At 55.5% G+C, this 25,061-nt stretch overlaps 2 protein-coding genes across 11 annotated transcripts in view; both read left to right on the top strand.

Annotated features, from left to right (window-relative positions):
- Nucleotides 1–4,103: 4,103 nt before the first annotated feature.
- On the top strand, nt 4,104–24,939 carry C21H16orf91 (chromosome 21 C16orf91 homolog). Of its 5 annotated transcripts, none has more exons than XR_005213717.1 (3): nt 4,104–4,242; nt 4,322–6,350; nt 24,858–24,939. XR_005213717.1 is itself a non-coding variant. In XM_037815464.1 (2 exons), the coding sequence occupies exons 1-2, from the start codon at nt 4,211–4,213 to the stop codon at nt 4,692–4,694; spliced, it is 405 nt and encodes a 134-aa protein (XP_037671392.1). In that variant the 5' UTR covers nt 4,104–4,210; the 3' UTR covers nt 4,695–7,726. The 5 variants fall into 5 exon arrangements, 1 of the variants encoding a protein (XP_037671392.1); XR_005213718.1 differs by lacking the exon at nt 24,858–24,939 and adding an exon at nt 14,764–15,770 and having other exon boundaries at nt 4,322–4,819; XR_005213719.1 differs by lacking the exon at nt 24,858–24,939 and adding an exon at nt 6,445–7,726 and having other exon boundaries at nt 4,322–4,819.
- Nucleotides 4,690–25,061, top strand: part of UNKL (unk like zinc finger) — a 61,228-nt gene continuing 40,856 nt past the window's right edge. For 3 of the 6 annotated variants that reach the window (XM_037815445.1, XM_037815443.1, XM_037815441.1), the window contains exons 1-3: nt 8,707–8,798; nt 9,760–9,969; nt 24,858–25,034. In XM_037815445.1, the coding sequence (XP_037671373.1) occupies nt 8,725–8,798; nt 9,760–9,969; nt 24,858–25,034 (461 nt within the window). In that variant the 5' untranslated portion in view covers nt 8,707–8,724. Of the gene's footprint in view, nt 4,820–8,706; nt 8,799–9,759; nt 9,970–24,857; nt 25,035–25,061 lie in introns of those variants that run through there. The other 3 variants (XM_037815444.1, XM_037815446.1, XM_037815448.1) reach the window with 3 other exon arrangements.

Raw genomic sequence — 25,061 nt, 5'->3', positions numbered from 1 at the left:
TCCGTTTGAGCAGGGGCAGAGGCCAGGCGGGGCGCGGGTGGCTGCACAGGCCCGTGCCCGCGGAGGAGAGGCCTCGGGAGGGGCTGGGGGTGCCAGCTGGGGGCACAGTACATGGGGGCCGGGCGCTGGCGGTTGCTGGATCACGGCCCAGAGGCATCCCCGTCCTGATCCCTGGAAGTAGAGGGCAGAGCGAGGGGCGAGGGAGATGGCGGAGGGGGCCGCGAGCCCAGGGAAGCAGGTGGCCTCGGGAGAAGAGAGGAGGAAACTTTCTCCCCGGAGCCTCCAGGCGGAAGCAGCCCTGTCAGGGCCCCCTTGGACTCCGAGCTCCAGGCCGCAGGAGAATACACCGGTGTTCTCAGCCGCCCCGTGGGGGGCAGTTTGTCTCGGCAGCCCCGGGAGGCCATGCCCCGCGTGAGGGGCGGAGGGGGCTGCGCTGTGGGGTGGGCCGGCAGCATGGTTTGGATCCCCGAGCCATGGGGAGCCACGGCACCTGCTCAGCTCCCCCCTCCATCCTTGGGGTACCTCCGTGCAAGGCGACCAGGCTCACGGGGGAGGAGGGTCCGGTGGACCCCACCCGGCCCCCCCCAGCCCGTCCTCTCCCTCCTGCCCTCTGCTCTGCAGCGCTGGGGCTGGGGGGCCTTTGGGCCCTGCGAGTGCCAGGGCTTTGGGGTCCACACAGCCCAGCCCGGCCTCCTTCCTCTCGGGAAACGCCGGGCTGGGCTGGAGGGTCCCAGGGCGGGGACGAGATGGGAGCAGGGAGCATCTGGGGAGAGAAAGGCAGGCAGCGCAGGGGGCTGGGGAGGCTGAGGCCGGAGCTGCAGCTGGGGTCCCCGCAAGGCGCGGGCAGAGGGGGGTGGGGACAGCCTGGGGGTGGTTCCCAAAGCAGGTCCCGGCCTCTGGGGTCAGCGCGTCGCCCCTTATCCGTGTTCCCCTGAACCCCGTGGGAGGCAGAGCTGGGAGTGGGGAGGGCAGCAGCTGAACTCCAGCCTTTGCTACTGGGGGTGAGGCCGGCCTGGCCCAGGGCTAAGGGGCTCAGACGGGGGTCCCTGAGCCTCCTGCCCCCCCAGCTGAGGCCCTGGTATGGGGCCGAGGGCCGAGTGTGTCCTAGCCCCTGCTCCCAGCCCTCCCTGGCACCCAGAAGCATCTTCCTGTGGAAAATCAATAGCTCCAATCTGTCGGCCTCGAGAGGCGCCGCCGTCGGGGCACCTGCTTTTGAGTACGGGGGGCTGCCAGGCAGGGGCCCCAGGGCCCCAGGACGTGACTCATGTGCTCTGAGGTGGTGAAGGCGAAGCGTCGGCCACAGCCCTGGGGAGGGCAGCTGGGAGCAGGTGGCCCCGTGAGGGCAGGCATCTGGCACCTGCTCCCCAGGGCCCAGCCAGGCCCCACAGGCCTGCTGGGGTCAGGGGACGAGCCTGGGGATCGCAGGAGCCCCTGGAAGATTGGGTGGGGCTTCTCCCACTCCTGGCTCTGATGCCGGATGGCCCAGAAGCAGTGGCCTGGCCCCCAGCCAAGCGAAGCAGGTTCAGCACTCGTGAGGGCCCAGGCTCAGGGGCCGCGATGGAGGAGGCCTGAGGCCATGGACAGGGCGGCCGGTGACCAGCCCCGAGGAAACCCCAGCTGGAGGAGGGACGCCCATGCAGAATCATGGAGAAGCGTCACCCCTGGGAACTGTGTGGGGCCGGGTTCATGGTGTGGACGGTGCCCAGGCTTTTATCTGTGCTCAGACACGGCCCCCGAGGGTTTGGGTTTTACCCCAGCTGCAGGGACACGGGGCCGGCGTGAGGCCGACGCTCTGTGGGGGTCTTGGCGTCCACAGCCAGCCCCGTCCAGCCCCTGGGGTCTGGGATGCACTTATCTCTCTCAAGCCCCTCCAGGACTCGGGCCCCTCGCGCCTGCTTTGCCTACCAGGAGACCCAGGGGACCGGGGAGGGAGGCCGCTGCGGCAGGTGGGTGACACCCCCTCCCTGCCCTGGCTGCAGAGCTGAGCCGGGCTCCTGGTCCCAGCGGGGCGGCCCCAGCCTGACCCTGTCACCCAGTGCTGCCCCCACCCCGGCAACTCCAGGACACACCGCCTCTGCCCAGATCCCTAAAGCTCCGCCTGGCACCCCACACCTAACCTCGGGGTCCTTTCACCTCCATCTCCTCCAGGAAGCCCTCTGGGCTGCACTGGCAGGGAGAGTCTGGCTGTGCTGACCAGGCTGCCGGCCCCCAGGGCAGGCCTGCGCTGGCTCACAGCTGCGAGCAGAGTCCCCGAGGGCGGGCTGGGGCTGGGAGTCCCCCGGGGGGCGACCGGCCCGGGGGAAGCAGGGGTGGGGGTGGAGCAGGCCTTGGGCAAACAGGTGCCTCTGTTGACACGGCAGCTGGCACCTCGGGGTGGGGACGGCTCCCGGGTGTGGCTGAGTTCGATCACCCCTGATGCCACGGGAGGCCTTGGGAGCCCCCCTGTGGTCCCCGAGACCCCAGTGCCTCTTCCGTCACGAAGCGCGGCCGGAGAGGCTGCTCCATAGGCGGTGACGCGATGGAGCCAGGTCCCAGGCCGTACCCGAAACTGGGAGTGGAAGTGGAGCAGAGCCAGGGCTACCTGGGGAACACCTGAGGGGACCGGGAAGAAGAGGCAGGAACCCCGCAGCCTCCCACCACCCAGCCAGGTGTCTCCCGGGGAGAGCCGAAAGCGGGGTCCTCAGCTTGCCAACTTGCCGTGGAAGGGGTCTGAATCCCCTCTGCAACTCTGGGTGTAAGAAACGTGTTTTATTTCTAAATAAATTTTTCTTTCTAAATAAGCTACTATGGTAAATAATTTACTTCTAAATACAATGTTTATTTTCTAAACCAAGTTTGCTCAGTCCCCCACGCCTGAGGGCGGCAAGAAATGGAGCCCAGTCTTTCCGTAAAGGACCCCCTGCCCTCCCTGGGGCCCCTGCTCCCGGGGCGCTCCTCTTCTCGAGCCTGCCCGCTGGAGGGCCGCTGGAACCTTCTCTTTGGCCTGCTGAGGACGCAGAGAGCTTGCCCATGGGCCTAGGCTGCCGCCAGAAGCGCTGTCCCTCTTGGGGGTACAGTGTGCGGTGGGGGTGACGCCTGGGTCCCCACCGTGAGCACTAACCCCCCCGCAACCCCTGGCAGTGGGAGAAAGGCGCCTCCCAGGGCAGACGTGCTGCCTTCCCACTCGCTAAGGCCCTAAGCACCCCCAGCACCCCCAACTCCTTTTGAAACAAGACACAGTTTTGCAATAAAACAAAAGCATCCGAGTTCGGCCTGGGGAGGAGAGAAGCTCAAGGCTTCTGGGATTTACCGTTCTACTTTCCCTCTTGTGACAGGGAAAAGGAGGAAAACGTTTTTGTTCCTTGTGATTGATCTCCAGCCACGGAACAGAACACAGATTCCGAGCTCATCACCTTAGCCTGCCCTGGGACGAGTGCAGTTGCATCTGGTCTGCATCCCTGGGAGACAGTGTAGTTTCCGTGGTTTAGCACCCATGGGGTGATGTGCAGTGTGGCCTATTCTGAAGACGAGATGTCCCTGAATCGCAGCCGCACACAGACGTGGGCACCTCCGCACAGGGTCTGCGCGGTCCCAGACGGTGAGCAGAAGCCCGGCCAGCGCGCCCCGAGGGCAGAGGTCCCAGCAGCTTCCCGGGGAGGCCCTGGGCCCCCCGAGCTCTCCTCACGGCGGGATTCCACAAGGTGGAGCGGACGGTCCCGCCCGAGGCGCTGCAGCTGAGGCCGCCCGGCCCGGCACGCGTTCTCTGCGGGCTCCGAAAGGGGCCATGCCCGGGGGAGGACTCCCCGGGGGCAGCAGCAGGCCCCGCTGTCGTGGCCCGGGGACCGCCGCCCCCCGCCCGCCGAGGAGCGCGGCCGCCGCGGCCCTCCCGCAGAGCCCGCTAGCCCCGCCAGCCGCGGAGCCGAGCAGCGGTGGCAGCGGACACAGCGCCCCACGCGGCTCCCGCGCGCCCGCACCTGAGGACCGCGCGTCCCCGTTCTGCTCCGGGCTGGAGGAGGAACTACACTTCCCGACATACCCCCGCTGCCCGCCGGGGGCAGGGCCTGCGACGGAAGAGACCTGCGGGAACTGCGCGTCATTTCCGTTGTGCGACTGGACTCACGTTCTACAGTCGTGAGCGGGGCTCCGGCACGCCGTCCGGCTTCCGGTTTCGCGCGACGGAAGTGACGAGAGGCCGGCGCGCCGCGGCGCGGAGCGCGGAACAGAGGTGGTGATGAGCCGAGTCCTGTGTGTTCCCGTGGCCGGGTGAGTCTCAGCGGGCCGAGGACGGCCGGACGGCCGGGCGGGCTGGCTGGCGGAGTGCTCACTGCTCTGTCTCTTCCAGGACCGCCCGGGCGCTGAGGCTTGTGCGCTGGGCTTCCCGAAACCGCCCGCCGCCCGGAGGCCGGGCTCGGGCCCAGCCCCTGGCCGAGGGGGAGGAAGAGGACGACTCTGTCCGACCCTTTAAGTTTTCTTCCAGTAAAGTCAACCCGTGTCTCTGGACGGTGGGGCATTCCCTGGGAAAGAAGCAGCAGCGACCCTGGTGGAAGGTGCTCCCCCTCTGCCTCTCCCTCATGGTTCTGGTCGTCTGGTGCTACTGGAGGCAGGAGACCGACAAGGACGAGTGGTTGAAACGGATGTTGGAAGAAGAGATGCCGGAGTCCAGCGATCGTTCTGAGGAGTTTGGAACTCCTGCTGGTGACGGGGCGAGAACGTAACCGGTGCCCGCCGGGGCTAGCAGGAAGGGAAGGGACAACAACGCCCTTTGTCTCCGTTGACCGTTTCCGTCCCCAGCACTGAAGGATTAGGTGGTGGCGCGCTAGGCCACGCTGACCCGCATGAGGTAGAGCAGAATCGTAGCAGATCGGGACCTGCCATTACCTGGTGCTTTCAGATCCATAGGAACGGTTTTGGTTGCAGTGAGTGCTGTGAGATTCGTGTGCAACAGTATCGTGTTCTCGAAGTGCTTCTGGTGACATTTGTAATCCAGTGTCATTCTGCTGGTCATTTGCTTTCTGAGACAGAATAACTGGTGGAAGACTTAAACTTTTTATTTAATAATGTAGTCTAGTGTGTGCAAATAGTGTCTTTTGATGTTAGTTTTATACACTAACAATTTGAAAATGAATTTTAATTTGGTAGCATGGAATTAAAGCAATTCCTTTTTTTCTCCTTTTCATCTCACCAAAAAAAGAAAAAAAGTATTTAATAGACCAAAAGTCACATTTTTCAGTTTTTTTCTTTTTCTTTCTTTGTTTTTTTTTTCTTCCAGTATAGGAACTGAGAAAAGAAACCTCAATGTAAATTGTGGAATACATTATCAAACCATACCAAAAATAATGGACTTTCTCAACTTTCTGAACACTTTATTATTGCTGAAGCAACAATTTTCTAAGTAGAATAAAACTGACAAATTATGGGCAATATTTTGGGTTATCTAATGACTTTTTTTTTCAAGTGACTACTTGGAAAAATGTGCTTCTGAATTAAAAATGCATAAAAGGAAGGTTTTATGCATTCAGATTTCCAGTGGAAGATTTTCATTTTCTTTGTGTGTTTTTGGTGCAGAAGTTAACTGGAGATTTCTCTAACACAAGTGTTTGCAGAGTGGTTTTGGATCACTCTGCTTGTGTGATAGTATACTGACTTCTCAGGCTTTTGCATGTAAGTGCTCCAGGTTCTGCACACATCTGACTTATGCTTGTGAGGGAGGTGGTGCTGGTGCAAGCACGTCATCTTTTTAATGATGGAGAGACCAAGTTTGGAAAGATTGACCGTCTTAGCTCAGGTTATGTAGTCTCAGCTGGAACAGAGAACTAAGATGCCCTCTCTGGCCTAGAGCGATTGTGACCTGTTTGCTTGTGAACCTTTTTGGTTGAAGAACAGTTATGCAAGCCTGAACCCTTACATTTTATCTCACTAGCTACTACAGGGAAGAAAAAGTCAGCAGAACTAATGGAAAAGAATCTTTGTTTTAATTGAAAGCAATCTTCATATTACAAAGGCAATGTATATTTTATGTAGGAAAACAGAGACACTAAATTAAGCAATAGGGAGAAAACAAGAAACACCAGTAACCCTATCACCTAGAAGCAAACACTGAACACTGTCATTTTCCTTTCTAGATTTTTTTTCATGCATAAATGCAGTTTTTAAAAAAACACAAGTCAGATAGTGGCATTGTTTTGTTGGGTATCATATCATAGGCACAAGATCCCAGGTTGCCTCCAGGGCATATCTGAAGTCAATGAATGACTTTGTGCCAGCGACGTGGATAAATATTTTAATAAGCAAAAGGAGGGCCCTAGGCCAGCTGGCGCCAGTGGGCAGACTCTCCCTAGAGCTGGACTTTTCAAGGAGTGACAACAGACCTGGTCAGTTTGAACTGTTTTTGCCTTAATCCTTTTATTATTTTTGTGGTATGCTTGTCTTATTTCCCAATTTGGCTGTGGCTTTTCTTTTTCCCAGGGTACCTGGCACGTTGACATCCCCGAAAAGCATTCAACGAGCATTTGAGTGGGAGTGGACTGATGAAGCTGCTAGAGTGGAAGTGGTTCCAGTACTTAGTGAAATGATATATTATTGGGCAGAAGGAGGAGGAAAATGTTAAAAAAAGAGAACGCTTTCAGTAGAGAGGAGGTTAACCGAATGGTCACTTGCTATTGAGCAATCTTAGAAGGCTCTGGCAGTGCTGTGCATTTTCCCTCCAAAAAAGTGAAAAAAGGTGACACTCTTCCGGGTTCTCCATGAAACCCTGGTTTTATTTTATCTGAGACTGAGTATTAACCCGGCCTTTTAAGAACATTTTTCCAAGGTACTAAAACTGACCCTGGCAATCCTTACTGCCTCTCATGGCTCTGTTTGAGCTCTTCAAGGAAGCTGCCCATGGGGCGAGGATGCACAGCAGGTGGCTTCACCTCTCGCTTTTATGGCCGAGATCCTCAAATCCCTTTATCTGAAGCTCCCACCTTTCTTTATGAGCTCTGGACACCCCCTGGACCCCTCTTGAATGGTCCCCGGTTGCTTAAACTCCTTACGTCTCCCACCCCAGCCTGTTCCTTTTCCAGGCTTTGTTTTGTATCCCCCTTAATTTTATTCTGATCTCCCAGTCCTCCAGTCTGAGTCCTGGGAATTACATGGACTTCCTCTTGGCCCCTGCAGCCGGGCAGACTCCTAAGAATTTGTGGACCTTGTCCCCACCTGCTTCCTGCTCCTGCTTGGTCTTCTTGGAAAATACCATGTTCTTGATTTTTAAAATCATTTTAATTTCAAGATTTGAATAATGTAAAAGTGATAATTTAGAAAGTGAAAATACGAAGGAGATATTTATTCTAGCCATCTGTGGTAACTTTTTCTGTTGTTTCTTGCATTTCAAAAAAATAACTGACATAATTGGGAACGAATGTATGTAAACTGTATTTTTCTTTGTTTCTAACCTAAGCTGGAACATTTTTCTTGTCACTAATAATTCACTCATAATTTAACCATTTCCTGACTACTGGGCTGTTTGGCAGTCTCAAGTTTTTGCTAAATAGCTCTCTGACAATTGTCCTTGTACATCTTTGTCTGGATGTGATTATTTTTAGATTGGAGTTCCAAGAAATGGATTCCAAAGCTTGGATTCCAAGAAATGGAACAGATTCTTTTCCTTAAGGGTCTGCACGGCTTTGCCCTCCCCTTCCTGGGGGCCTGCCTGCCACAGGTCACTGCATTGTGGGTTACTGTCCTAAACAAGAATCTGCCAACTCGATAGGTGCTTTGATGTTTTAATTTGCGTTTTTGGATTACTAGAGAAATTTAATATTAAAAAAAAAAAAGCCTTCTATGCTACGCGTTTGTAAATAATGCCCTGTGGGGCAGCTCTCTCCTGAAACGCAGGCCTCTCGTGCTCCCTCCCTCTCGACCGGCCCCTCTGGCGCCATGGTTTCCTGGGCTCCGCACCGGCTTCCCTCTGCACCCCGCTCGCACTGACCACCTGTTGAGGACCTAGTGTGTGTGTGTCCCTCTTGACGGAACCTCCGGGATTCATTAAAAAAGGCTTTACTGAGATACAATTCACATGCTATTCAATTCAGCCACTTAAAGTGTACAATTCAAAGTGTGCTAGTATAGGGTTGTGTAATCAGGCCACGGTTTAATTTTGGAACATTTCCGTACCCCTAAAGGAAACCCGAACCCATTAGCGACCACTCCTCCTCCCCCCACTCCCCGGTTGGATTCATTCTTGGCGGCCTCCGCACCGAGCGCGGATTCAGGGAGTCCAGGGAGGGTGAAGGCGCGTGAGGCCGCAGGTGTGTCCCGGCACTGGGCGCGGCTTGCAGTCGCCTGTCCCCGGGGCCAGCTGCACCCGCGCGGGGGAGTGTCAGCGTTGGCCGAATGAATGGGCAGGCGGGGAGGCGGCCGGTGTCAGGGGGCGGGAAGAGGCGGTGCGGGCGGTGGGCTTCGGGGCGGAGGCGAGCCCCTCTGCCACGCGAGACGCGGGGATGGCCGAGGCCGCGCGCTGGGTCCCGGCGGTGTCCGGGCGGGGGCTGCGCTCGGCTGTCCGCGGCGCGGGCGGGCCGGGCGGGGGCGGGCAGACGCAGGGACACCGCGCAGGCCCGGACCACCCCCTCCCGGCGAGCGCTACCTGGGGGGCGTGGCGGGGGCGGGGCCCGGAGAGGTTGGGGGCGCGGGTGGGCTCCGCGCGGGGGGAGATCCGGCGGGGGCGGGTCCGCGCGACGCATGCGCGCTGCATTGTTTTGACTGAAAATGCCGTCGGTTTCGAAAGCCGCGGCGGCGCTGAGCGGGTCCCCCCCGCAGACGGAGAAGCCGACCCACTACAGGTCAGCGCCCGGCCGGGGCCCCCGCCGCTCCGCATGCCGAGCCGCCGACCCCGGGGGGCGCGCGGAGGGCGGGGAGCGGGAAAAGGCCTCGCGCGCCCCGGCCCCTGGGCCTGGGGCGTCGGTCCCCGAGTCGGCCTGGGGTTGGGGTCCGCGCCTTCCCGCCGCCCGCGCGCCCGGCCTCCGCACCGCCCCCTGCAGCCGCTTCCGCTCTCCCGCGCTCCGGGACCACGTCGAGGTCGGGGATCATGGTTGGGGTCAGAGTCCCAGTCCAGGATCGTCCCCCGGGTCTGGGGCTGCGCCGGCCCGAGGGGTCGGGGTTCGCGCTAAAAGTTGGGGTGCGGGATCGCGCCGGGGATCGGGGGGCCGAGGGTCAGGGTTCGGGAACCTCGTTTGGGGACAAACGTCCGGGTGACGGAGCCTGGGTCCTGGGGGCGGGAATAGCGCTTGAGGTCGGAGGCGGCGCTTGGGGTCTGCGGTGGCACCTGGGTTTGGGGGCCGGGGAGTGCGTCTGGGGCCGGGGTTGCGCGCCTGTATTGGGAGTGGGGGGCGACTCTCTGGCCTTGGGCTGCTGCCGCCTGGGGTCCTGGGGCGGCACCTCGGGCCCGGGAGGCACCTGGGCTTGGGGACCAGGGACTGCGTCTGGGGTCTTGGGGTGGGATTCGCCCGTAGTCAGGGACCGTGGGGGTGGGAGGCAGTTTGCGCCTAGGATCTGGGGGACTGCCCCTGGGGTCGGGGTGGCCTCTCACCTGGACTCTGCCTGCCGCCGCTTGGGATCTGGGGGCGCTCCAATGATTGAGGGCAGGGTGCTCCTGGGATGGCGGGCCCGCGCCCAAAGCCCGAGGTCCGGGTGGCCGCGCCTGGGGTCTGGAGGGCTGCGCCTGAGGTCGGGGGTCGGGCCTGGGGTCGCCCCTGTCCTCCAGTCCCCCGGCCGCCCGACCCGCAGCGCTGTGTGTCTTTTTAGGTACCTAAAGGAGTTTAGGACAGAGCAGTGCTCGCTGTTTCTGCAGCACAAGTGCGCCCAGCACAGGCCGTTTACCTGCTTCCACTGGCATTTCCTAAACCAGCGGCGGCGCAGACCCCTCCGCAGGCGCGATGGCACCTTCAACTACAGCCCCGACGTGTACTGCGCCAAGTACGACGAGGCCAGCGGCGTGTGCCCCGACGGCGACGAGTGAGTGCGCGCCGGACGCGCCCAGGGGTGACGTTGCTAGGGACCTGCTGCCCGGGCCCCGCCCGCAGCGTGGCCGTGGCGCGTCAGAGGCTCTCTGGGTCCTTTCACCTCGTGGCACCGTGCAGTGGGGCTCGTGTTCTCACGCTGGAGGTGGTGGGGGAGGGGGCCGTCCCTATCTTTAGGACCGCGTGGGAGAGCTTGTGTGGGACGTCGAGATAAACCAACATTGTCTTACCTCCCACTTCTGATTGTGACACGGTTTTCCAAAGAGTCTGCAATAGAGACAACTTTATTTGGCACGACATCCCTGTGTCCACCATTTTGTAGCTGCCATTGGTTGATTTCCAGCCAGAGTTTGTACTAATATCTGTTCCTGCTACATTTGAGTGCACCTGAAATATTTTCTTTCTTGCTGTTTAAACTTTTAATTTAAAAAAATGGGTGGATAGTAAGGGAAGCTATTTTATTTGCAGACTGTCATTTGTGTAGCACTGTTAAAGTTTATAGAAATCAAGGTTTTGTTTGGGTTGATTTATTTTTTTTTTGCAAGTTTCCTAATGGTGTTATGAACAGATGTCTTTATTTTGGAATATGTAGAACCAGAAAATACGAGTCAGATTATATATTCACATAATGGGTGGGAATTGATAGTGGGAGGTTTTACTCTTTCCTGCCGGTGTGTATATTCTGGTTCAACGGCAACGTGTGCAGACTCTCTAACGGGGGCTGCTTGCTCAGCTTCCCTTGGAATTGGGGTCTGAGTCGGGTGGGGCTGAAGACTCAGACCTCTGATCCCCTTGGGGAAGGGAGCTGGCCCTGGGCACAGAAACTGGTGTCATGTCTGTTTCCCTGTATTTTTCAAAAAATGCTTCAGGCAGGAGTAAACTTTTGCTCTATGTCTGACCATTTTATAAGCTTGAACCACTTCTTGACAAGTCTTTGGTTGCAGGTGAGGTAGTTAAATAGCCTTGTTGTTGAGGTAGTTTGAAGTCTACACCTGAGATAAGCTAGGCATCTCCACCTCTGCGGTGGCATCTTCTTTAAGATGGTGTTGCACTTCTACGCAGTTTTGGACATGCATTGTTTAATCGCTTCCTGAGCTGCTGGGAGATGTTTGCATGGTGGAGGCCCCAGGCTCAGGTCCCTTGTTTCCATGGCCCTTCACCGAGTCAGCACCTCTCCGGGCCGTGGGGACACCGCTGCCTGAGGCTGGCACGGGGATCCTGTTGTGGAAATGCAGACCTGGAACCCAGCTGCCTGGTCCCACCCGAGTCGACCATGGGGGCGGTAATCATTGGTAATGTTTTAATGCACAAAAGAAACTGTCTTAATAGCTGTTTCAGGTTCCAGAGTTGGGCGTCCCATTACCGACTGAGCCCCCATGCTGGGCATCGGGGTTGGGTCCAGTTCTCACCCTGGCACCTGCCTACAGTGGCCAAGCACAAGTGAATATTCTGGAAGTAATCTATTACAAAATGCCAACTGGAGCCACAAGCCTGCGTCCTAAGTGGCATTTGGTTTACTGTGCACCGGGATAGACGGGTGTAAGATGCTTGTTTGACGTCCTTGGTTTGGGAGGCCCCCTGGGACGTCTGCCCGCAGGAGACTTCCGAGGGACTTCCCACAGGCTTCGGAAGGCCTGCTGAGCCCTGGGTGCCTTGCTGGCCCCTTGGTGGTGTCTGGGAGGTGGGAACCCTGCGGACCCTGTGGGTCACTGTCTTCGGTCCACCTGGGGGTGGACTTGCCCTTCAGGCACAAACGGAACAGCCCCGACTTTGTCCTGTTGAATGGCACATTCTGGTCCAGGCAGCACAGCTGGGAATTCTACAGGGACCTACCTTGCAGAGCAAGGACAGGGAACTTGCTCGTATTTCGGTTCATTGGTGGTTTTTGGAATTTTCCCTTTGGGCAGGAGTATTCCCAACCTATTACTTCAGAGCAGGAGTGTGTATCCGGGAGCAGAGGCCCTGCAGCCAGCTTCTGGTGAAGTAAGGACGGAGGGCTGTTCTTGGTGCCCGCTGGGGGCACCGCGGGGTAAGCGGTGGGACCTGAGGAGGCGGTCGCCCCTCCGTCGTCGTACCCTAGCCGACACCGCCTCTCTTCCATCCCCCTTTTCTCAGCGGGTCCCTCCCCACCCATCGCCCACACCCAGACTGTCACCTCTCCCCGGGCACCCCAGGGTCACAGACCCCCGTGGGCACCGCCGCCGCCACCCCCTTTCCTCGGCGGACGGACACTCTCCTCTCGCCACCCCGCGGGCACCCCCCTCCCCCACGCGCGGGCACCCTCCCGGCCTCCGGACCATAGCAGATCCCGCAGCGGGTGGACTCGGGAAAACGCGCTTTGTTTGGAGCGCCACGCCCCCTCCCGGCGCCAGCTGCGATTGGTCGCCCCCGCGCACGTTGCTTCCGGCCCCGCCCCCGTGGGAAACTGTGGTCGGAGGGGGCGGTGCTCTCGGCCCAGGGTGGAGGTGCGCCGGGTCTCAGGTAGAGGTGTTCTCGGCCCCGGGTGGAGGTGCTCTCGGCCCCTGGTGGAGGTGCGCCTGGCCTCAGGTAGAGGTGCTCTCGGCCCCGGGTGGAGGTGCTCTCGGCCCCAGGTGGAGGTGCGCCTGGCCTCAGGTAGAGGTGCTCTTGGCCCCGGGTGGAGGTGCATCCAGCCGGGTGGAGATGCGCCTGGCGTGGCTGGGGCCTGGCGGACACCTGCCCCTGTATCTAGCGGGGCCTCAGTGCCCAGCACCCTGTGGGAATTGGTCGCTACTGCAGGCCTCAGGGAATGCGCTCGTCCCCAGTCTGTTCCCACTGCTTCCTCCTCCTTCCACGGGGTGCAGGAGTCCAACCTCAGATGGTCCCAGGTATGTCCCAGGTGCATGACTTCCTCTTGCCTCTGGAAGCTTCTCAGTGTCCAGCCCTCTGGGTGGGGGCATCAGGTGCCCCACTGGCCCTGCTGCCCACACGGGGCGCTCAGCTGGAATCCCACCTCCCACTCCCAGCTCAGGGAGGGTGTGCAGACTCTTGGTGAATTGGGGGTGCTTTTACAGATGTCAGTTCCGATGTTTAAAAAGAAGAACCCCTCTGCAGAGACCTGGGGTGGCTCTTCCCAGGAGTCCTTTTTCTCTGGGAAAAAAAATCAAACAGGCCCCAACTCTGGAGTGTGCAGAGAAGGTCCTCTCACCTCCTTCGTCATCCTTCCGCCGTGGACAGCCGCCGTCCCCGAGGCCATGGCCCCCTCGACTGCCTCCGCCTACGTTTGTAGTTTTTTTTAAAAACCTTATTCAGCATAAAGTGGGCTCCCCAATAATGTGGCGTGGCTTCTGGGTTGGTAGGTTTCGGGCTGACTCAGCTGTGGTGTCAGTTTTTACTGTGATGAAAGCTCTGCAGTAAACCTTCGTAGAGTTTTATACACACAGTTCCTTAAGAAAAAGGGAGATTTGTGCAGAGATTGGAAATGGGAAGCTTTTGGTCTGTGATGACTTGATGGAAGTCACCAGCGTTGAATCGCGCCGGCTGTGCCGAGTGCCCTCTCCGGGGACGCTGCCTGCAGGCTGGGCTCCCTAGGGGCCGGGGGCCTTTGGTGGGAGCGCCCTGGCACCCTGCCGTGGTGGGGGCTCCGGTGATGGAGAAGCTGCCAGGCCTGGCATTTTCCACGTGCTCTCTGGCGTGTCCCCCTAAGGCTGCCCCTGAGCCAAGGCCCCGTGCTCCTGTGGGCTGAGGGTGACTGGAACTTCCTGTCATGAACAGCCAAGACCGACTGTCTGTGGGGCAGTGTTGACTTCAAGAGAAAACTTGTCCAAGTATCTCCTTTTAAGTCAGGCTGGATGTTGCTGGTTTTTATCAGCCACGTTGAGTCCAGTATTTGCACTGAAAGATTCTCTTGCAATATTTAATTTTATAAAATTGGTGCCTTTGGGCCTAAGGCTTGGGCAGGAGTCCTTTTCCCACGGGGGGCTCTGAGTGGCTTTCACTGATCTTGTATGTAGCATCCGCTTGGGCTTTTAGGAAGCCGTCGGAGCAGCAGGGCTTGAACATCACAGCGCCATATTTAAGTGTCAGGAAAGAAGACATGGCCTTTTGGTTGAGATACTAGCTTAAGGGAAAGCACAGTCACGTTATTGGGTTGGAACAGGTAAGAGACACATAGAAAAGACTGTATGTGAGATCACCGAGCGGTGGCCGTGCTGGGGCCCCTCCTGCCTTGTGCCATGGGGCAGGGCGGCCTTGGTGCCGGGGGGAGTGCCTGGGAGAGGGGGCTCTGCGGGAGGGGGCAGAGTGGGGGGCTCGTTCGCTGGAGCAGACAGCCCGGGGTCGGGGAACAGTGCCGAGTTTCCATGCTGGCTGGGGGGCACGGCAGCCCCCGGAAGCTGTCATTGGGGTGGGGGACACAGCCGAGCTGGCGTCCGACAGGAGGGGGTGCGCATGGGCAGCTGCCTAGCCGCCTTCTTCCCACCTTCCTACGGTCATTTACTCCTGTGCCCGTGTTGGGTTGCTCATCTCAGTCTACTTTTTTTTGCTTGTTGTGAAGTATGTATAACATAAAATTTGCCACACTAGCCATCTTCACGTGGACGGTTCCGTGGCATTAAGTATGTTCACGGTGTGGTGTCCCCTCCCCGCAGTTTGTTTCCAGAATATCTTCTTCATGGCAAACAGATACTGTCCCCATGAAGCGGTTGTGCCCCAGCCCCTGAAACCCCAAACTACCTCCTGTTTTCATGAATTTGCCTGTTGTGGACATTTCATATGAGTGAAATTATATGACATTCATCTCTCTTTGTTTGGCTTCTTTGACTCCACAAAGCTTCTTCAAGGTCTGTCCGTGTTGTCTCAGGGACCAGGAAGCCACTTTTTCCAGCTGAAGAATGTTCCGTTGTACGGACGGACCCCATTTTGTTCACCCGTTCATCTGTCTATGGACACTTGGGTCGCTTTCCCCTTTTGACAACTGTGAATAAGGCCACGGTGAGCATCCATGTGCAAATATCTGTTCCAGCCCCTGATTTCAGTTCCTTGGGGTCTGCACCTAGGAGTGAAGTTTGCCAGCAGTGCAAATGCAACCCAGACCGACTGACTGACCCAGAGACCCGGGGCAGGGCCAGGGTCCACAGTTGCTGAGCCCTCCAGGGGGTTCCAGTGTGCTCAGGTGGGGGGCCCTGGGTGGCGCCACCCCATGCTTGGCTCATAAACTGATCTTAATAAGTGCCTCCTGAACCTAATTGGTTTAAGTGAGTTTGGTGGACGCAGGCTGGTTGCAGATGAGTGTTGCCAGAGGGCCACGGTGATTCCAGGTGCTTCTGGGGACACGGGACCCCTCTCCCCTCCCCTTCCCGCCTCCTCTGGCCTCTCACTTTCTGCCACGATCCTCCCATCACTGGTCTCTGATTTCGGGAGGAGAACCCCAGCCAGAGCATGGCAGGGAGGGGCACTGTTCTGGACGGTTGGGTCTCCGCTCATCTGGGTGGCCCCCGAGCGGGCCGCAGAGCAAGCCCCTCCGGCCTTGGCTGGAAGGCGTGCCACGGCGCAGCATGGGGCTCCGGGGGCTGCTGGGGTCTTTGGGTGAACGGCTGCAGAGAACTGCAGAGGGCAGTGGGCAGCCTGCTCCCCTGAGGAAGGTCCCCCTCTTCCTCAGATGCCCTGCAGGGCGCGGCGCTTTCTTCTCTTTGCGTCCAGCAGCATTTTAGGGTCGGCTCATGCCTTTCGGCCGTGCACTAAGCAGAAGGCAACCCTGCAGCGGGGTGACAGCACTGGTCTGCTGGCAGTTCCGGTTGCCATGGCTATAGTGCCCCGAGCGGAGCTGGGTCAAGTGGCAGAGCCTGACCTTGTTTGTAGCCTTGTAAGTATGACGCAGCTGGACCAGGAGCCCGACCGAGAGCCGGGGAGGTTTAGCTGTACCGTCAGGGTGTTAGGGTCGGAGGTCAGGGGTCGGAGGCCGGGGCTGGGTTGCCAGCCTTGGGGCTTTTGGGCTATGGGCCCCGCGTCGCTGCTGCTCTGTGGGGTGCTCTGAAGCTAGAGCCACAGCTTGGGGCTCGGACCCCCGCTCCCTGCCGAGGCTCTGCATCTGCACATGGCCTAAGACTTGCTGCCAACATGTCGTGAGGTGTCGGCTTCCGATTCGCCTGATTTTTGTTGAGAGTGGGATTTGGGGAAGTGACTGTCAGCTTCCTTCATTCATCACATCTCCAGGCCCTAGTTGAGCAGATCTGGTGGCAGCGGGATTTGGACAGTTTCATCTGCCTGCTGAAGGCTGACCCAGAAGGTTCTGAAAGGTTCTGGGCTCATTGGCCGCAAGGTTGTCTGGGAATGTCCTCAGCTCACTCGAACCTTGGCCTCGCGTCCGGCCGCTGGGATGAGTGGTCAGGCCGGTCGCCCTTTCACGAGAGAGGGGCGCCAGTGACCCCGTGAGCACCGTGGCTCTGTGGGGTGGCGGTTGGAACACCGTATTCGGCGACATTTTGTTGTGCAGCAGGTTTTATGACTGGAGCCCAGCTCACAGAACATTAACGCTTGGATTTGGGACTCGACTGCGCTGTGGTCTTGAGAAGCTCTGTCCCTGCCACCCTCCACGAAGGGCAGGCAGCCTGGGGGTCCCGGCACCCCGTCCGAGGGGCTTGGTCTCCTCTTGCCGGTTCCCAGCTGAGTGTACCTTGGCAGTCGTCTGTTTGTGCACCAAACCCTCCCTGTGTGTTCATTTAGGAAAAAGTTCAACAGCACAGAGAAATTGGAAGGGCAGGCATGGCCCCCAAGACTCACCAACGGTGGGCAGCTGGCTGCCCCCACGCCCTCCTCTGCCTCTTCTGCGCCCCTCTCCCCCCGAGACCTCCTGAGGCCCTGCGGGCGCTGCCACTTGGCACGTGCCCTCCTCCAGCTCGCTGACGTCATCCAGCACGGGGCCAAGTGTCCTGTAGAGGCTTTCAAACGTCCCTCCTTTCCCCAACCAGAGGCCAGGGAGTCCCCGGCCAGGGCAGCAGGAGCCTTCCGGAAGCACAGTGTTTGTGCTTAAACCGCTGCTGAGGACTGATGCACGGAGGGAGGCTTTCAGCCCGGATGGAGCCATGAGAGATCAGAGCAGAGTGCAGCGGACGGTGAGCGGTGCTGCCCAGCCCCGTGCTCGGGGCGAACCATGACTCTGGAGAGGCAGGCCGAGGCCTTCCCTGGAGGCGGGGTCATTGCAGGGTTAGATGAAACGAGGTCATCCTGGAGTGGGCTGGATCCAGGGGGGCTGGAGTCCCTGAAAGGAGGGGAGACGAGGTGCAGGCAGCTAGAGGGAGATGGCCCTGGGCTGCAGGAGCAGAGCCTGGAGGACACGGCCACCAGCCCAGGGGTGTGGGGATGACCGGCAGGTACCGAGGCCGCAGGAGCGGAGGGAGCACCCCTGCCCACACTTGGTTTCGAGCTTGGGCCTCCGGAGCTGGGAGGCTGGGATGCTGCACACATCCTTGATGGCCCCGATGGCGGCTGACGCCTGGCCTGGCCACGGGTGACCTGGGCCTGCGGTGTCCCACCCCTCAGGAGCCGCCCGGAGGCCCCTCCGGAGGCTTCTCTTCTTTCCCTGCCCCAGGGTTTGGTTCAGGGGCAGCTCCTCTGGGCTCTTCCTCTGGGGCACCCTGAATCTCATCTCCTGCCTCAGCCTTCCTGGGTCCAGCCACCCCTCCTGCCCTCCCCCAAGACCGCTGACCAGTCCCTTCCTGAGCGTCCTCTGGCCACCGTGTCCCAGGCTGCCCTCCACCCCGCAGCTGGCCCCCCGTTAACTGCGCAGAATCGAAGCCCCTGGCCCTGGCTGGATGCTCCATCCCTGCTCCTCCCAGCCCTGTCCACCCACACACCTGCCCCGTCCCCCCACCAGCCATCCCATGCCCACCTCGGGGCCTCTGCACCTGCTGAGCCCCGGCCGGCTGGGTCCCTTGGGTCTCGGACGACCCATCGCCTCATCGGCGAGCCCGGTGGGAGCTTGTCTGCCCCGCTGCCCGCAGGTGGGAGGGGGCAGGTGTGCAGGCAGCCTGGGCTGGCTGTCCCACAGCTTGCCCCCTGCCCTCTGCAGACAGGCAGCTGAGGGCGCCTCAGGTCCAGTTCAGGCTCTGGGTGGGCAAGGTGGTCCCTGGGTCCCTCACTCCCACCCCTCCTCCAAGCGCCCCTCGCCCCTACCCGGCCTTGCTGCTCTCCTCTTCCGTCTGGGGCTGAGGCCTGCTCTCCTCACTGCACCCCCCAGCCAGGGGTGGGGGTGTCTCAGGCTCACCCACTGCCATCTCCTCTTTCGTCCCAGGCCACCCATCCTGGCTTTCTGCCAGCACCCCTTTGCTCTCGCACCAAGCAAAGCCTTTGGGTGTCTGGATGTTCGTTGGCTGCATTGTGTTGCCACAGTGGTTGATGAATGGTGATTTCCCATTTCTGTTCCTCCTTTTGCGTTTATTGGTGATCATTCTACTGCTGGCAAGGGCTGTCTCTTCTCCCCATTGATCTATTCATTTATTTTTTCATACCAGTCTGGACTCGGGGTGTTCTGCTGTGTTTAATGGGCTATAATGCCTTCTTCATTATTTTGATGCTCAAATTGTCCCAGCTTGGCCACTGGGAACCCCTTCTGCTCCAGCCCTTCTTGGAGCCCAGGCCCTGCTTCACACTTAGAATCAGCCGCTTCTTCAGGCCCCCTCGCTCCTGTGAGTGGGGGTGGGCTTAGGAGCCAAGACCTGGGCACTGGGGAGCACACTGCTGTTGGGGTGTGGCTGCTAAGTCAGACTGGCTTAGCCTGTTCAGTGATGTAACAGCATGCAAGAATAACACTCTTTAGAAGAAAACAGAAATATCACACCCCACAACATAAAATTGGGACCTCAAAGGATATAAAGGAAAATATGAATATAATGAGATCAGAAATAGACAACATTAAAAAGACCCAACTGGAACTTCTAAAGATGAAAAATTCGGTATCTAAAATGAATAATGATACGCTGGATGGGATTACACAGATTAGACACTGTGAAAGAAAATATCAGTACATGTGAAGACACAGCAATGGAGACCATCTGTAAAGAACCACACATACAAAAAGGACACAGATAATGAACAGAGCCTCTGACATGTGGGAAGTTGTCAGGCGGCCGGATGAATGTATAATTGGAATTCTAGAAGGAAAGGAAGAGGAGGAGGAATAGAAGATACAGTGGAAGAAATATGTCATCCCACCGCCCCGGCCTCTGTGGCTTCTGATGAGAAATCAGGCTTAGTCTTCTTGAACTTCCCTTGTATGTGATCAGTTGCTTCTCTCTTTCTCTTTCAAGATTCTCTCCTTGTGTTTGCTTTTGACAGGTTGGTTATAATATGTGTAGGTGTGAGTCTCTTCGGGATTATCCTACTTGGGAGTTTGGTGAGCTTCTTGGATGCACATTAGTGCTTTCTGTCAAGTTTGGGGAGTTTTCAGCCACTGTTTCTTCAAATATCCTTTCTGCCCCTTTCTCTCCGCTCCTGGGATTCCCACCACCTGTATGTTGGTAACTTGTTGGTGCCCCACGGATCTCTGAGGTTGTTTTCAGTTCTCTTCATCCTTTTCTCTTTCTATTTTTCAGACTGGAAAACCTCAATGGACCTATCTTCAAGTTCTCTGTTTCTTTCTTCTGCCTGCTTGAATCTGCTGATGACCAGATTTAGTGAATTTTTCCATTTCAGTTATTGTACTTTTCACCTCCAGAATTTTTACTTGGTTCTTTTTAGTAATTTGTCTTTATGGATATTCTTCATTTAATGGAACATTGTTCTCTTACTTTCCTTAAGTAAGGTTTAGACATTTCAACATGTTTTCCTTTAGTTCTTTGAACATATTTAAAATAGCTGATTTAAAGTTTTTGTCTAGTAAGTCCCATGGCTGGCTTCCTCTGGTATAGTTTTTACTGGCTGCATTTTTCCCCGTCTATGGGCTGTACTTTCTTGTTTCTTACCCGCCAAAAACCAGTGATGGAGGGAATCCTAAAGCAGCGAGAGGGAAAACTGACGGTGTGTACGCAGACAGCATTCTTCTTGTTAGAAACTGCCAGCCAGAAGACAGGACGCCTCTTTCAAGTGCTAAAGAAAAAAGCTGTAAACCTGGAATTTTTCACCCAGGGAAGGTATCTTCCAAAAATGAAGGCAAAAATAAAGACTTTTTCAGACAAGCTGAAGCTCAGAGAATTCATACGCATCAGAATTGCTCTGCAAGAAATGTTAAAGGAAGTTCTTTAAGCAGAGGGAAACTAGGCAAGACAGAGATTTAGATCTGCATATCTAGATGAGGCCAGATTCCCTTCAGATGCTTCAACCAAGAACAGCAGACCACAGCCTACTGAATGCAGAGCCAGAGATGAGAATTAATCTCTTATAAGAAGCGAGACATAAAAGAGATTTCAAAAATATAAAACAATGCTGCTCTTCTAATATTTTTTTTTTTTTTGGTGTTTTGGGAAATAAAGTTTTTTATGAAAATGTTTTAATGTGAACATGCAGTTGTTTCACTGCATTACTAAATTTACAGCTCGACATTCCTCTGTTTTAATTTCTACAGTGGTAGCTGTGGATGACCCACCTACCCTACTGAACCTGGAACCTGGGTGTAGACAGAGCCGGGAAACAGATTGTCTGCTGACTCACAAAGACACACAGATTTGTATTTATTTCTGTATCTGTCTCCTGTGTATTCACACAGATAAATCCAAGTGCACCCTGATGTCTCGGCACACACTGCCGTGTGGTGGGAGCTGTGCCGGCAGCGCGTCGTCTTCCCGCGGAGGCTCCTGCCGGGGACGCCGCGTCAGCCTCACTCAGCTCCGCCACTGGGCTCGGCGCCGCGTGAGAGCCAGGCTAGTCTCCTTTTCCAGAAATCTCTCTTCCTTTCTTTTAAGGTCTTTTATGTTAAGCTTTTTATCACGGACAATTCCAAGTATATAAAATAGTAGGGAAGCTCATAGAATGAGCCCCACGTCCCGCCACCCAACTTGCACAGTTACCATCTCATCGGCAGTCGGGTTTCACCTGCGCCTCCGGCCCTCCCCTCTCTCCTTTCTGGATTTTGAAGCCAATCCAGATGTCATATTATGTCTGTAAATATTTCAGTGTGTATCTCTGAAAGATACATCTTGGAGAGATTTGGGTTTTACCTTTGTTTTTATTTTTGGAAAGACTGTTCAATGGTAACTGTGTGAGTCTGTTGTGGGTGACAGTGCGTGACCTCTTGGGTGCTGCCTGTGTCCTTGCCTGCCGGCCATCAGTGGACGAGGCCAAGACCCATTCATTCTGCTCGTTTGGGCTGCCGAATGGCAGCCTTACGACTGTCTTTCCTTCTTCATTGTCAGCTGGAATTCTTCTCCTGTGCATTGGTCCTTGGGAGCCAGTGGGTGTTGGAGAGAAGGAGAAGGGCTGCTTGGCCTCCAGATGTCAGTTTCCGTGTGCTGAACTGGTACACTAGCATCCTGCAGCAGTGTTAATACGTGGCTTTTTTTCATGGCCTCAACACAGTCGATCTCCTTTTTGATGCTTGAATTGGTCCATCTGTGGCTGCGGGAACTTCTGACAAGAGCCCTGAGGATGAGAACTTCCTGCTGTGTGGTGTGACGAGACGCTCCAGGCCCACTGGGGCCGTTTCCCACCCGGCACCGAGCCGGCCGTCGTGCTGAGGGGCCCGGGGCCTCTGTGTCGGCGACCAGGTGTCCACTGCTCCGCGTGGGCTGCAGCCAGCCTGTCCATGGTGGAGCTCGGAAGGTCATTTTTTCTTTCTTTATTTTTATTAGAGAAGCTGTGTGTTTGATTTAAAAAAAAAATAAGTTTTAAACTAATACCTGTGATTCAAATAATGATTTCTGAAAACAGTTAAAAAAGTTTTTCCCCATCCATCTATTGTCATCTGTTCACCTTTCTGTTTTCTAAACATTTGAGAGCAGGTAGACTGCACCAGACTCTTTCACCACTTGATCCTCTCATGTATGTTCCCTAAGAACAAGAATATTCACTTCTGAGCAATCTCAATAAGGACGATGAGCAAGCTCAAAAAAGTTCACATTGATGTAAAAAATTGTGTTACCTTATATACAACATAGAATTTCTCATCTCAGCCGCTCCAGGTGCACAGTTCAGAGCTGTTAATTCGCCATGTTGTGCTGCCATCACCCCCGCCTGTCACCGAAAGCCTTTGCTCCCTCCGGACAGAGACCCTGCCCCCATTGGACAAAACACCCTTTGCCCCACCCCCGGTAACCTGTACTCTACTTTCTGTCCCTTTGAATTTGGGTCTTTTGTAATTTCATGTAAGTGGAATCATACAATATCTGTCCTTCTGGGTCTGGCTTCTTTCGTTCAACATGATGTTTTCAAGGTTCACCCATGTTGTCGCATGTATCAGGATATTCCATCATATGTAAAGACCACTGTGCCAGTTTGGATGTATTATGTCCCCCAAAACGCCATTATCTTTGATGCAGTCTTGGGGGGCAGACATATTAGTGTTGATTAAGTTGGAACCTAATGATTCAGTGTTTCCATGGAGATGTGACTCAATCACCTGTGGGCCGAGACCTTTGATTGGATGATTTCCATGGAGGTGTGGCCACAACCATTCAGGGTGGGTCTGAATTAAGTCACCAGAGCCATATAAAGGAGCTGACAAACAGAAGGAACTCAGTGCAGCTGTAGCAGACATTTTGAAGACAGCCGTTGAAAACTGACACTGACATCTTGGAGAGCAACATTTTGAAACACAACCTGGAAGCAAGCAGATGCCAGCCACATGCCTTCCCAGCTAACAGAGGTTTTCAGATGCCATCGGCCATCCTTCAGTGAAGGTACCCGATTGTTGATGCCTTACCTTAGAGACTTAATGGCCTTAAGACTGTAACTTTGTAACCAAATAAACCCCCTTTATAAAAGCCAGTCCATTTCTGGTGTTTTGCATTCTAGCAGCATTAGCAAACTGGAACAACCACATTTTGTTTATCCATCACCAGTTGATGGACACTGTGGTCTTTTCTACCTTTTGGCCATTGTGAATAATGCTGAGAGGTGAACATTGGCGTACAGATATCTGAGTTCCTGTTTCCAGTTATTCCCTAGGAGTGGGATTACCAGGTCATATAGTAATTCTGTCTTAAGGGTTTTTTCAAAATTCTGTTTTATTGCGATATATTCACATACCCTACAATCATCCTCAGTATACAGTCAGTTGTTCACAGTATCATCATATAGTTGTGCATTCACCACAATCAACTTTTGAACATTTTCATTACTCCAAAAAAAAAAATTTTAAGTAAAAAAGAACACCCAAAACATCCCATCCCCCCATCCCCCCGTTATTCATTTAACTGTTGTCCCTATTTTTCTACTTATCTGCCCATACACTGGATAAAGGGAGTGTGAGCCACAAGGTTTTCACAATTATGTGGTCACGCTATGTAAGCTATAAGTTATATGATCATCTGCAAGAATCAAGGCTACTGGATCACAGTTCAACAGTTTCAGGTATTTCTTTCTAGCTATTCTAACACACTAATAACTAAAAAGGGATGTCTATATAATGCCTAAGAATAACCTCCAGAATGACCTCTCGACTCCTTTTGGAATCTCTCAGCCACTGAAACTTTATTTTATTTAATTTTTCTTCCCCCTTTTGGTCAAGAAGATGTTCTCAATCCCATGATGCTGGGTTCAGCCTCCTCCCCGGGAGTCAGGTTGCAGGTAGGGGGAGGGCGGTGAGTTCGCCTGTGTTTAACTTTTTAAGGAACCACCAAATTGCCTTCCACAGCGGCTGCTCCATTCTACATTCCCACCGGCAGTGAACAAGGTGCCTGTTTCTCCACGTCCTCCCCAGCACTTGTTGTTTTCCATATTTTTAACAGTAGCCATTCTGGTGCACATAACGTGGTATCTCATGGTGGCTTTAACCTGCATTTCCCTAATGGCTTGTAATGTCTAGTTTCTTTTCGTGTGCTTCTTGGCATTTGTCTCTCTTCTTTGAAGAAATGGCTGTTCAAGTCCTTTGCCCATTTTTAAATTGGGTTGTTTGCCTTTGTTGTTGAGTTGCAGAAGTCCTTTATATCTTCTGGATTTTAAACCCTTATCAGATACATGGTTTCCAATATTTTGTCTCATTCTGTAGGTTGTCTTTTCACTTCCTTAATCATGTCCTTTGATACATTAAAGTTTTTAATTTCAATGAATGTACAATTTATCTTTTTTTTTTTTTTCTTTTTCTGCTCATGCTTTTGGTGGGAAATCTCAGAATCCATTGCCTAATACAAGGTCCTGAAGACATTTTCCTGTTTTCTTCTGTGAGTTTTATAGTTTTCGCTCTTAAATTTAGATCATTAATCCACTTTGAGTTAATTTTTCTGTGTGACGTAAGGTTTTCTCTGACTCTTGTAGGATTGTGACTTGAACAAGGATCTGCTTCTCTCTCAGCCCCAGCTCCCCACCATGTCCAGGACCCCCCATTTTTCTCCCCAGGCCTGCAGCCCTCCCTTCCTTGTGTGTGGGGGGGTGTCCCCAAAAGCACCAGGACAGTGGGGGGTAGAGGCCACCTTCTCTGATATTGTTATATCCGGAAAAGTGGCATGGCCTAAGTCCGGCAGATAAACTTTGTTTTTCTATACAAGTCTCAAATTTATTTTTAAGAGATGTAAAGGTTGATTTTCATGGAAACTCGGCTCCTGTTTTTCTCCTTGCACACTGAGGGATTTGTGGAGGTCTGAGGGCCCCAGGGGAGAGCCTGCACAGACCCTGGTGACGTGTTGGGTGACATGAGCCTCTCGCACCAGAGCAGACACTGGGGTGGGGAATAACAGTGTTTGCTGCCGACTGGGTGCTGGATACTGGGCGGAGTGGATGTGCGCTGGCGGCCGCTCCCAGCCCTGCCCGCCTCTGACACGTGTGTCCGTGTCTCCCCAGGTGCCCGTACCTGCACCGGACCACGGGGGACACGGAGCGCAAGTACCACCTCCGCTACTACAAGACGGGCACGTGCATCCACGAGACGGACGCCCGGGGCCACTGCGCCAGGAACGGGCCGCACTGCGCCTTCGCCCACGGCCCGCTGGACCTGCGGCCGCCTGTGTGCGACGTCAGGTGAATCGGGGCCCGACTGCAGCCAGC

This window comes from Choloepus didactylus, chromosome 21 (genome assembly GCF_015220235.1).
Source record: "Choloepus didactylus isolate mChoDid1 chromosome 21, mChoDid1.pri, whole genome shotgun sequence".
Classification (NCBI taxonomy): Eukaryota; Metazoa; Chordata; class Mammalia; order Pilosa; family Megalonychidae; genus Choloepus; species Choloepus didactylus.
The sequence above is the reverse complement of the archived record's forward strand: the minus strand, read 5'-3'. Positions and strand labels throughout refer to the sequence as shown.

Bases quoted from the DNA above. Each gene is read 5' to 3' on its own strand.
- C21H16orf91 (XM_037815464.1), top strand. From the start codon at position 4,211: ATGAGCCGAGTCCTGTGTGTTCCCGTGGCCGG. The intron at 4,243-4,321 runs GTGAGTCTCAGC...TGTCTCTTCCAG, and splicing joins CTGTGTGTTCCCGTGGCCGG to GACCGCCCGGGCGCTGAGGC.